At 42.5% G+C, this 13113-nt stretch overlaps 1 protein-coding gene across 1 annotated transcript in view; it reads right to left on the reverse strand.

Moving 5' to 3' along the window:
- LOC123961519 (receptor-type tyrosine-protein phosphatase beta-like) overlaps positions 1 to 8669 on the reverse strand; it is a 59685-nt gene extending 51016 nt beyond the window's left edge. The window contains exons 1-3 of the mRNA XM_046036988.1: positions 8461 to 8669; positions 6550 to 6954; positions 739 to 2906 (exon numbers count right to left, since the gene is read on the reverse strand). Coding sequence (XP_045892944.1) covers positions 739 to 2906; positions 6550 to 6954; positions 8461 to 8512 — 2625 coding nt within the window. The 5' untranslated portion in view covers positions 8513 to 8669. The remainder of the gene's footprint in view (positions 1 to 738; positions 2907 to 6549; positions 6955 to 8460) is intronic.
- Between the last annotated feature and the right edge of the window lie 4444 nt (positions 8670 to 13113).

Raw genomic sequence — 13113 nt, forward strand, 5'->3', positions numbered from 1 at the left:
AGGTGGAGTGCGATAAATAGGTGGAGTGCGATAAATAGGTGGAGTGCGATAAATAGGTGGAGTGCGATAAATAGGTGGAGTGCGATAAATAGGTGGAGTGCGATAAATAGGTGGAGTGCGATAAATAGGTGGAGTGCGATAAATAGGTGGAGTGCGATATATAGGTGGAGTGCGATATATATAGGTGGAGTGCGATATATATAGGTGGAGTGCGATATATATAGGTGGAGTGCGATATATATAGGTGGAGTGCGATATATATAGGTGGAGTGCGATACATATATAGCTGCAGTGTAATATATATAGCTGCAGTGTAATATATATAGCTGCAGTGTAATATATATAGGTGTAGTGTGATAAATAGGTGCAGTGTGATAAATAGGTGCAGTGTGATATATAGATGCAGTGTGATATATAGGTGGAATGTGATATATAGGTGGAATGTGATATACATTGGTGTAGCTGCAGTGTGATATATATAGCTGCAGTGTGATATATAGGTAGAGTGTCATATATATAAGTGCAGTGTGATATACATTGGTGTACTGTAATATATATTGGTGCAGTGTGATATATAGGTGGAGTGTCATATATATATATATAGGTGATCGGGTCATTGAATTTTTATTTTATTGTCTCATTGTTTGTGTTGGGTGCTGTTTTGTATTCTTTTCATTATTTTACCATTAGTAATTAAATACCAGCAAACAGCGATACAAATGTAAAAGGAATACTTACAGGTGTAACAGTGGTTAATCCTGAGGTTGTGGCTTGAAGTGTAGAAGTAGTCGGCGGAGGAGCTGCGGTTGTTCTGGTTGTTGTTGTAGCTGCAGGTGTTGTTGTGCTTGTTGTGGTGGTAGTTGGAGTGATGGGTGGTGTGGTTTGGATAGTTGTTGCAATGGGTGTGGTTCTGATGGTTGTGGTCGCTGTGATTGTACGTGTTGTAGTGGATGTAGTTGCAGGTTCGGTGACAGAGGTGGTAGTGGGTTTGGGTGTGGTTGTAATGGATGTTGTTACAGAGGTGGTTGTGGGTTCGGTTGTAGTTGTAATGGATGTTGTTACAGAGGTGGTTGTGGGTTCGGTTGTGGTTGTAATGGGTATTGTTACAGGGCTGGTTGGGGGTTTGGTTGTGGTTGTAATGGATGTTGTTACAGAGGTGGTTGTGGGTTTGGTTGTGGTTGTAATAGAGGTGATTACAGGGCTGGTAGTGGGCTTGGTTGTGGTTGTAATGGATGTTGTTACAGGGGTGGTTGTGGGTTTGGTTGTGGTTGTAATAGAGGTGATTACAGGGCTGGTAGTGGGCTTGATTGTGGTTGTGATGGATGTTGTTACAGGGGTGGTTGTGGGTTTGGTTGTGGTTGTAATAGAGGTGATTACAGGGCTGGTAGTGGGCTTGATTGTGGTTGTGATGGATGTTGTTACAGGGGTGGTTGTGGGTTTGGTTGTGGTTGTAATAGAGGTGATTACAGGGCTGGTAGTGGGCTTGGTTGTGGTTGTAATGGATGTTACAGGGCTGTTTGTGGGTTTGGTTGTGGTTCTAATAGGTTTTGTTACAGGGGTGGTTGTGGGTTTGGTTGTGGTTGTAATGGACGTGGTTGCAAGGCTGGTAGGAGGTTCGGTTGTGGTTGTAATGGGTGTGGTTACAGGGCTGGTAGTAGGTTCAGTTGTGGTTGTAATGGGTGTGGTTACAGGGCTGGTAGTAGGTTCAGTTGTGGTTGTAATGGGTGTGGTTACAGGGCTGGTAGTAGGTTCAGTTGTGGTTGTAATGGGTGTGGTTACAGGGCTGGTAGGAGGTTCAGTTGTGATTGTAATGGGTGTAGTTACAGGGCTGGTAGTAGGTTCAGTTGTGGTTGTAATGGGTGTAGTTACAGGGCTGGTAGTAGGTTCAGTTGTGGTTGTAATGGGTTTAGTTACAGGGGTGGTTGTGGGTTTGGTTGCTGTTGTAGGTGTGTTTGTCGGACTCGTAGGTGGGATAGTTGTTAAGGTGGAGATCCTTCCTATAGATGTATCCCCGGATGTTGGAGATGTCGGTGGAGCACCATCAGTCGTGGTGCTTGTTGGGATTTTTGGATGAACTGTAGAGACTGTCGGCAGCGTTGAGGTAACTATGGGTGAAGTTTGAGAAATTGTCTGCCGGGCTTGAGGGTTTGATGGTGGATCTGTCTCCATGATTGATGTAGAATTCATATCTGCTGTTGAAGGTACATGAGCAGTCGTAGGAGGTGTAGGTGTGGTGGATGCAGGTGAAAGGTAGGTCTTGTTGTCAGTAGTTGAATGTGTTGTATAACTCGTATCTTGGCTTGACTCTGTATCAGAAGCAGCAGATAAACCAACGGTAGCATCAGAAGTGACCTCAGAGGTGACCAGGAGATCCATCGTGTCACTTGTGTTTGTCTCTGAGGAAACTGTGGAGGAAACCAACGTCACAGCTTCAGTCTCAGTTGACTCAGGTTCATTTCCAGTTGAAGAGGACGTGGTGGAAACATCTTGGTGCACTGCTGGCGTCTCGGCTTCGTTCCCGAGCCAGGGGACATTTCTAGCTGACGAACTCTCCGACACGTCTGTAGATCGGTCAGTGGTGAATACGGCTGGACTGACAACATGGCTGCCATTTAAAGTTGACAGCTCTTTGACTGAAGTGGAAATGTCAGGATTGACGTCTGTTGTTAACGACCTCCCCGTTCGAGGTTTGGTGATATCGTCCACATATGCTGAAGCTGTGTTGGTTATTGAGCTGTGGACGTCTGAGGCGGTGACCTGCCTGGTGGTTCTGTGGGTTTTTACTGTGTTTGATAATCGTTCATTAGTGACGGTCATGGCAGGACTTCTGATGGTGTAGACGGTGCTGGAGAGTCCCAGTGGTTTATGTGTGGATGAATAAAACATGGTGGAGATAGGAGTTGTGTCTGAAAAATAGGGAGAAACGGACTTGAGAAACATAACTAAAACATAAACAAAAGAGCAGTGACCTGTACCACGAAGCGAGTTCACCAGAGGCAGGATATCTTTCTGTAATCTGCTTCACTAACCCTAACAATCTCAATCAGGATAGACAGTCACACGAAGCAGCTTATCAACTCGATAAGTCAAGCTGCAGCTGACACATACAGGAAGACAGACTATCACCAACAGTTTGAATGCCAATATCCATATTATTTCCATCCATCGTCAACCACTTATCCTGCGTCGCGGGGGGCTGGAGCCAATCCCAATTTACATTGGGCGAAATGTGGCATACACCCTGGACAGTTTGCCAATCCATCGCAGGGCCACGCATAGACAAACAACCACTCACATTCACACCTAAGGACAATTTTAGAGTCACCAACCTAGCCTGCATGTATTTGGATGGTTGGAGGAGGCCGGAGACACACAGTCACGGGGAGAACATGCAAACTCCACACAGAAAGGCTGGGGCAACTGAGGTTTGAACCCACGACCATGTGAGGCAAAAGTGCTAACCACTGCACCACCGTGCCGTGTACAATTTCAGCCTTAGTCTTTCAGTTTGATGTGTGTTGTGGCGTTTCCACATTCAAAGCCTCGGGCACTGAATAATTGGTTGTTCCAACTCACTTTAACAACTTCTTGTCACTTCAGAAATCAGATTTATTTATTTAACGTACTCAGAAGTGTCCCAAACATTGTTCTAAATTAACTTCAAAAAGCAACAAAACCAAAAATCCATTCATGCCATAAAAGGTGCTCAAATAGTGGTCGAAAGACTGAATCTCAACATTTAGGCTGCTGAAAACTCGCCCACATTACCTGCCCAGGTAGCCAGTCTCTATAATACACGATAGCCACTAACCTAAAATGAACGCATTCATATTAAACTTGATTTCAATAGGCCGACCAAACTATATGCTCATAATCTTCAGCCTGACATAAGAAAAATGAAACCCATTTATTTTAACGGCTGCGACAGGCTGTGTGAAACGGACTTGGGAGCAAATAAAAAATATAAAAACATGATTCATAATTCAAAGTAGTGGGCTATGTGTCGCAATCCTGATCTGTGCCTTGGTTTACTTGATTCACGCTCGGTTTCTGTCTGCCTGTGCTCCTTGGGTTTACTTCCCTGATTCCTGTCACCTGCTTGGCTGTGTGTGTTGTGTCTGATTACCTCAGGTGCTCCACCTGGTCCTGGTCCCGCCTTGCTCGTTACCTTGTCCTTAAATGTTTGCGTGTTTTGGATTAAACTCATGCAAAGTGACGTCAGCTCACCTGTGTCGTGCACTTGGGCTCTGACTTGCTAGTCACTCGCTGAACCACCGTCGTAGGACTCTATAACACCAGTGTTAGCTTGAACACGCCCCTTTCACAAATTCAAACAATGTGCTTCAGTGTTTGGTTCAAAGTGTGAAGTGAAAAACGCTGGGTATGATATGTGACCAGCTTCAGTGCGTCTCTGAGATGTTGGGTGAGACTCTGACAGGAAAAACACTGCTGACGTTTTTCCTGCCTGACTGAGTAAACTAACGGACACCAGCAACAATGTGAGGGAAGTCAGTAGAGTCATCCTCTGACTATCCTGAACTCAGCCATGTACACCACTTTGTAATTAACAAGTTCCCTGTTAACATATGCTGATGGCTAGCATGCTAACATTGGCACTAAACACAAAAGACAGCCGAGGCTTTCGGGAATGCCATTAGCAGTGTTGCCAACTGTTTTCAATGGAAGGTCACAAAAGAGCTAAAGCCTGCTCTTTAGTTGTTAGATAACTCCACGCGCCAGTTAACATATCTGTAACATCACGGGGGAACTAGCTACATACATGCTGTAGGGAGCCCGACTGGTTCTGTTCCAGAAGTGATTCAAAAGGAGCTTTCTACAGTCGGGTTACATCGTGCTAAAACACAAAATATTATTCTCTAGTTCCTAGAGAAAATTCATTTATAAAGCCATTTTAGGTCTTTTGCCTTCTTATATCTGTTTAACGTTTTCTCACGTGCAAAGTATCGTTTAAGATGTAGTGTGGGACTACTTTGCAAGGTATGATTTCTTTAGCTGCTTTTAAACAAATATCAGACATTCTAACTGCACTTGTTTTTGATGTCTTTTTTGATTAGCAGTAGTTAGATCTCTAGTTCTTTAGTCTTTTTATTTTCTTTTTATATATATATTTAATTCATTGCATTTTTGTCCATGTAAATATTTTGTACATTTTGTGTTATTTTGTATTGTATTTGAACTTTTGTATTATGTAATGTACTGTTTTTTTTAACTCATGGTTGAAAATGGTGTTTTACTTGTGCTATACAGGACTCCCTTGTAAAAGAGACTGTCTCAATGAGACTTTTCGGTTTAAATAAAGGTTTTTATATATATATGGATGTCTTATTATAAATATTTGTGGTGAACTGTCTTTTTCAGCTGTGTTTGTATTTGAATTTGTTTAGAAAGTTATACATTTGTTTATTCGTTTGGTTAATTGATATATTTACTTTGTGAATACTCTGGGCTATTTCTGTGGATATTTTCACAAATGAAATTGGCATATTTATATAATCTCTTTGTGTCTGAATGTTGTTGTTTAGTGTCTATTATGGTCATAGGGGTTCCTGGACAGCGGAGGGATCGGGTTGGAGAGGAAAAGCTAATTTTGGTCAAAGGTTCTTAGATCCAAATACAAAAACAGCTGTACGTGGTCTGCCCTGGTTCTTCATGTAAGGGGGCAGAGGGGTGGGAAGAAAGGGAAGTGGTTGGGGGGGTACCTGCTGTTGCTTATGTGACTTTGATGGTGCTTCCCCTTTCCTCAAACAGTCAAAACTAGAAGCTAAAAAACTACAAAGTTACGATGACGGAAGAAGCCGTGCTGGTTTTCCACGACAGTGCTCAAACCAACAGTTTACACCCAAACTTTTTCCGAGTCTGTCCTGTGACAGACTTAGCGGATGTTACGTAAGTCCCGTGACCTAAGTTACATCACGTGTTAAACGGTATTTGTAAAGTAAGTAAAAAAGGGTTGTAGTTCGGTTAGGTTTAGGAAAAGATCGTGGTATGGCTTCAAGTCAGGAAAATTATAGTCACATGACAGAAGTCAGCAGCGCTATCCAACTTAGCATGAAACTCAAAGTATTTCCACATTTACTTGGTTTCCCACGGGACTCAAAGGCCGTTCTCCTGTGGGAAAGTCCTGGGTCTGAACCATCCACCACCCCATACTGCCTCCTCATGTGGACTTTGGCTTTACGTAATACGTAATACGTCTTCTGACTTCCTCCTTTGCTACCATTGTACAACCACAAGAGGTCGCTAAAAACATAAACATGGGTTGTAATAAACATTATAAACCTATAGGGACAGGTTGCAGCTCCGGCTCATCTTCACACTGGTTAAACTGCTCAGCTTGCTGCAGTGATGTAGGAGTGTACTCCAGGGTCTGTTAGTACGCTGTGACATCACTGCTGGGTGTGGTTACAGGTGCAGCACCACCTTGGTGTTAACATTTAGATATAAGCATTGTATTAATCAGAAAGTATTCATAGGTCAGGTTTGCCCGGTTCTGGTTATCAGACCTTTAACGGTTCTGTTTCCTCTCACCTGTTTCAGAGCATAAAGACGTCATCAGTTGATTCCCTCCTGAGTCGACATAGTACTTCCTCCACTCTGACAGCTGTGATCGGTTTCCTCCGATCACCACCCTTGGTCCCTGTTTCTTAAGGTACATGCGTGTCTCGACCAATCCAAACGCTCCATCAGTGTTGTGGCAGCTCCACGCCGGCGCTGCGCTGCAGTCTCTGAGTTTTGCAAGGCGGGCGTGGGGCGGCAGGTGAGGGCTGGGATCGGCCCAGAGACACCTGGAGGACTGAACGTGGATCAGCCTGGCTCCGCCCAGCCACTCCCACTGCTGGGCAGGGTTAGTGACATCACAGGGTCCCAGGATGACGTCCTGACTTCGGGTTTGCATACACAAGCTCTTCGTGGTCAACATGACGAGGAAGCTGGCTGAGGAGACACAAGTTCAACACAAAGGTTACTAAAACCCAGAGTCTGTCTGATCATTTAGCGAGGATAAATACTGTTTTCTGCCCAGTACATTTCTTCATAGCTTACAATTGCTATACATGTCAGAGGTCGCACACCTCTGGAGCAACGAGGGGTTAAGTGTCTCTCTCAGGGACACAATGGTGGATGGGTCATAATGGGGGATTGAACCAGGGTCTCTCACGCCAAAGGCATGTGCCTCATCCACTACTCCATCGCCACCCAATACAGCGGGGAAGCTCGACAGAAAACTATTTTAAAAGCAGCGTGTCTACTGAGGAAAAATTCCCTTTAAAACCAGTGGACAGTAACGTGAGCGGATAATCAGGACGTTAATTCTAGAAAGACCCGGATGCTTTTAAATCCTCTGAGGAGCACACATGAATCCACCTCCCCTGCAGTGTGGTGGAGTCAGAGGTTTCAGCGGCAGGTATCTGTATAGTTAAATCACTTTAATGTGTGACTCAGCTAATCAGTCAGCAGGCAGCTGATCATACGGACGCTGAAGCAGGTTTCTCTTGCTGTGGACATTAACAGATCTCTTCATCATTTGATACTAATAGAAGTGATCGAATAAAACATGCAGTCTGACTCCTTCTCACGTGCTTTACTCCTATCTCAAATCCACAGCTTGATCAGCAGTGGTGAAAAGTACATTTACTTGAGCTGTGTACATAAAACTCAATTTTATATCTTTCCTCCTTGATGGTGTTTTATTCTTTTATATTTTTCCACAAACTTTAGATACTTCAAAGATTCATATTATTAAAACAAAACATATTAACACATTAACTTACTCAGCATTACATAAAGTATCCTGAATTATGTTCAGCCAAGTCCAGTTGCCAATAATTTTAACCCACCTTGGAAAACTATGACCTGGATGACATCTGCATGAGGAGTACTTTTACTTTCGGTACATTAAATAGATTTTGATTCTTTTGTACTTTTTAAAGTAAAATGTTTAAAGCAGGACCATTTAAAGGCTTTTATTATTTAACAGATTATTTCTACATGGTGTGGTAATATTACTTTTAAAGGTACCACTTCCTTTGATATATAATAAAACACAACGTCACACAGCTCATTTAGTGAACATGGATTAATGAAAATATCATAGTTGTTACTTTAATTGTTAATGGTGAGCAGTTACTTCTTTTCACTTCACATTAACAACCAACACAGTCAATATTACTAGATTATAAATTACAGTGAGTAGTTATTTAGTGTATCAGGGTATCAATCAAACACTTTTGAGGTACTTGTATGAGTACCAGGGAACAAGACAGTAACATGTACCCTCTAAGTATTTCCCTGGTACAGAGTCTTTACACAGCGTACTTAGTGAAGCTTCTGACAGAATCAGACTTTGAAAAGCTTTTTGACACAGGATGGATTAAAGTTTGATGTCATGTTAGTCTGTCTCAGTCCACAGATAAGATAAACACCAACACGTACAGTACTTACACACACAGCTGAAGCTCACCAACACCAATAAAACCAGAATCAGGGTGTCCATGTTTCTCTACTGCGGTTTTCGTGCGTCCTCCAGCTCCAGATGAACAGAACAGAAGAGCTGAAGGGAAGTGAGTCTTTGTGGGAGGAAAAAAGTCAGCGAGCAGCGCTTCCTTCTATTCAATTGTTGTGGTTTCAGAGTGAAGGACTTCTCGGCGCTGGTGACCGACGTGGAAATGCTGGTCTGTCGGAAATACCAGAGTACATCCCACATGTTCAGTTGTTCTAATAAACCTGAAGAAGAAAACACCCAGCTACAGGAGGAGGAGGAGGTGTAAACATCTCAGATATTTCATTATCAGAACTTTAACTAAAAATATTAATAACAATAATACACAGAGAAGAAGATGATCTCATGTCTTGGTTTATTTAGTTTCAAACCACATATGAGCAATAAAAACACATTCATTAATCGAAATTGAAGTGTAATTGAAGCAAATCAAGTTTTGAAACCACAAATTTCTTTCTGGCGAACTGAAAATGTTTCAAGTTGAGCAGAAAATTCATGTGACACTTTTACGAGGGCCTATCAGCGCTGAGATCCTCCTGACGTCACTGAGAAATAACAGGACAGACTTATTTTCATGGGCACCTAGAGCTCTACGATTCAACGTCTTTACGCACCCTCGGCTCAAAACTAAATGACAAAATAGGTCATCAAAGCCACCCAAAACGACAAATACGAGCACTGACTGTCCCGGTCCAGCGACTTAAACGTGGTGAAACGGTCACACTTTGGTTAGGTTTAGGAAAACATTGTAGTTTGGGTTAAAGTATGTACGCTATGATAATCATGTGACGAAGTTAGTAAAGCTATTTAACATAAAACTCAACATTTACTTGGTTTCAGATGGGACTCAAACGGTGTTCTCCTGTGTGAAAGTTCTGGGTTTGGCCCATCCATCCATCCATCCATCCATCCACGCATTCATCCATCCACACATCCATCCATCCACGCATCCATCCATCCACGCATTCGTCCATCCATCCACGCATCCATCCATCCACGCATTCATCCCTCCACGCATCCATCCATCCACACATCCTTCAATCCACGCATTCATCCATCCATCCACGCATTCATCCATCCATCCACGCATCCATCCATCCATCCACGCATTCATCCATCCACGCATCCATCCATCCACGCATTCATCCATCCATCCATCCACACATCCATCCACACATCCATCCATCCACACATCCATCCACACATCCATCCATCCACACATCCTTCCATCCACGCATTCATCCATCCATCCACGCATCCATCCACACATCCATCCATCCACGCATCCATCCATCCACACATCCTTCCATCCATCCATCCACGCATTCATCCATCCATCCGAACATCCATCCATCCATCGACACATCCTTCCATCCATCCATCCATCCATCCATCCATCCATCCATCCATCCATCTATACATCCTTTCACGCATTCATCCATCCATCCGAACATCCATCCATCCATCGACACATCCTTCCATCCATCCATCCATCCATCCATCCATCCATCCACTCATCCACCCATCTATACACCCACCCTGTCCACCTCCATGCCTGGACTTTCTTGCTATTTCTAATACGTCACAGTACTTCTATCTTTGCCGCTGTTGTACAACAGACGTCAGTGGGGTCATAATGGTGTGGTAACTAACAACCTACATGGTTGTTTTTTGTTAATTATAGGCTGTCGTTACTGTAAAGACAGAAAAAAACAGGAGAGGGCCTGGAGAAAAATTAGTAAAACTGTATGTGGTATCTATGGAGGTAAGCTCTCTTCCTTCTGAAAGGAGTACTGCCATTGGCTGTTCATAGACCAAAACCACTTCAGCCAGCTTGTTACAGTTAGCTTTTACTCCCCAAGGACTTTACAGAACAGTTTTTTTTTATTTAAAACTGAAATGTTTGTTCAATGGCTCTTTGATAGCAGAACAGGAGAGACGATCTGACGAATGTTAACAAAATCAAAAGCAAACAGCAAAGCATCAAACATTAAGAATCCACGTTTCTTTAAAAAAAAGCCCTGGCATAAAGCAAACAGAGCTGACACCTGATGACCCGTTAGCTCTGATGTTCGCTGCTGGAGTGACTAACAACTAAATAACGTGCTGCCTGTTTAGACAGAGCTGAGGCTGAACACTGCAGTCTTTAGGAAGTGCTGGCAGGTCTTTGGATTTTCAGTTTTTAAAAACTTTTTAGGGAAGTCAAACATTGAATGTTTTGTGTGCTTTTCGTTCATAAGATATCAAAAAAACTAACTCTCCTTTCAGACATTTCTCCCTCACGGTTTCTAAGAATGCTTCTGTTTGTGATGGAGGACTTGACACTTCTGTTGTCTTTGCAAAGTCTTTAAATTTACACCATCCCCTCCTCCTTCCCGTACTTATCTTCAGGCATAATGCACCTCTGGAGGACAGGGTGTTAAATCAGCCCCCTCTCCTTCACTGACATCCTGTCCTGCTCAGGAGGAAGAGGAGGGCATCTCCTCCACCCTCCACATCCTGCAGCCTTCACACACAACCAACACACGACACACTCTTCTGAAACTGTTGATGATTTTACTGTTTGTTTACTTTGTAGGTTAATTAGTTTGTAGTTTAATTAGTTTGCCGTTTGTTTACTTGGTAATGTAATTAGTTTGCAGTTTAAGTAGATTGCAGTTTGTTTAGTTTGTAGTTTAATTTGTTTGCAGTTTCATTAGTTTTCAGTTTGTTTACTTGGTAGTTTAATTAGTTGGTATTTTAATTAGTTCAGTTCAGTTCAACAGTATTGTCAGACTCGGGGTCCATCAGAACACACAACATCATAATAGACAACTAGTTTGTAGTTTAATTAGTTTGCAGTTTGTTTACGTGGTAGTTGAATTAGTTTGTAGTTTAATTAGTTTGCCGTTTGTTTACTCGGTAATGTAATTAGTTTGCAGTTTAAGTAGATTGCAGTTTGTTTAGTTTGTAGTTTAATTTGTTCGCAGTTTGTTTAGTTTGTAGTTTAATTTGTTTGCAGTTTCATTAGTTTTCAGTTTGTTTACTTGGTAATTTAATTAGTTGGTATTTTAATTAGTTCAGTTCAGTTCAACAGTATTGTCAGACTCGGGGTCCATCAGAAAAACACACAACATCATAATAGACAACTAGTTTGTAGTTTAATTAGTTTACAGATTGTTTACGTGGTATTTTAATTAGTTTGCAGTTTGTTTAGTTTGTAATTTAATTTGTTTGCTGTTTAAGTAGTTTGCATTTTGTTTAGTTTGTAGTATGTTTACTTGGTAGTTTAATTAGTTTGTAGTTCAATTAGTTTGCAGTTTGTTTGGTTTGTAGTATGTTAACTTGGTGATTTAATTAGTTTGTAGCAGTCCTTGAAGTGGGCCGGAACGCACCTCAACATTTTATTCTTTGGCGTACCGGGACTGTTTCTTGCACACTGGCACTTCTCACAAGCTGTAGTTTAATAAGTGTTCAGTTAATAACTTACAGACAGACACACAGAAATAACGACCAAAAAAACATAAAATAAATAAACACCACAGAACACCAACAGATTAGTCAGCTAGTGTGTGCCAGTGTGTGTTTACAGAAAATGCAGTGTGTGTTGGAGAGCAGTGTGTGTGTTGAAGTGCAGTGTGTGTGTTGAAGTGCAGTGTGTGTTTACAGTAAATGCAGTGTGTGTTGGAGAGCAGTGTGTGTGTTGGGGTGCAGTGTGTGTGTTGGAGTGCAGTGTGTGTTTACAGTAAATGCAGTGTGTGTTGGAGTGCAGTGTGTGTGTTGGGGTGCAGTGTGTGTGTTGGAGTGCAGTGTGTGTTTACAGTAAATGCAGTGTGTGTTGGAGTGCAGTGTGTGTTTACAGTAAATGCAGTGTGTGTTGGAGTGCAGTGTGTGTTTACAGTAAATGCAGTGTGTGTTGGGGTGCAGTGTGTGTGTTGGAGAGCAGTGTGTGTTTACAGTAAATGCAGCGTGTGTTGGAGTGCAGTGTGTGTGTTGAAGTGCAGTGTGTGTGTTGAAGTGCAGTGTGTGTGTTGTAGTGCAGTGTGTGTTTACAGTAAATGCAGTGTGTGTTGGGGTGCAGTGTGTGTGTTGGAGTGCAGTGTGTGTGTTGGGGTGCAGTGTGTGTGTTGGAGTGCAGTGTGTGTTTACAGTAAATTCAGTGTGTGTTGGAGTGCAGTGTGTGTTTACAGTAAATGCAGTGTGTGTTGGAGTGCAGAATGTGTTTACAGTAAATGCAGTGTGTGTTTACAGTAAATGCAGTGTGTGTTGGAGTGCAGAGTGTGTTTACAGTAAATGCAGTGTGTGTTGGAGTGCAGTGTGTGTTTACAGTAAATGCAGTGTGTGTTGGAGTGCAGTGTGTGTTTATAGTAAATGCAGTGTGTGTTGGAGTGCAGTGTGTGTTTACAGTAAATGCAGTGTGTGTTGGAGTGCAGTGTGTGTTTACAGTAAATGCAGTGTGTGTTGGAGTGCAGTGTGTGTTTATAGTAAATGCAGTGTGTGTTGGAGTGCAGTGTGTGTGTTGGAGTGCAGTGTGTGTTTACAGTAAATGCAGTGTGTGTTGGAGTGCAGTGTGTGTTTACAGTAAATGCAGTGTGTGTTGGAGTGCAGTGTGTGTT

Source organism: Micropterus dolomieu, linkage group LG22 (assembly GCF_021292245.1).
Source record: "Micropterus dolomieu isolate WLL.071019.BEF.003 ecotype Adirondacks linkage group LG22, ASM2129224v1, whole genome shotgun sequence".
Classification (NCBI taxonomy): domain Eukaryota; kingdom Metazoa; phylum Chordata; class Actinopteri; order Centrarchiformes; family Centrarchidae; genus Micropterus; species Micropterus dolomieu.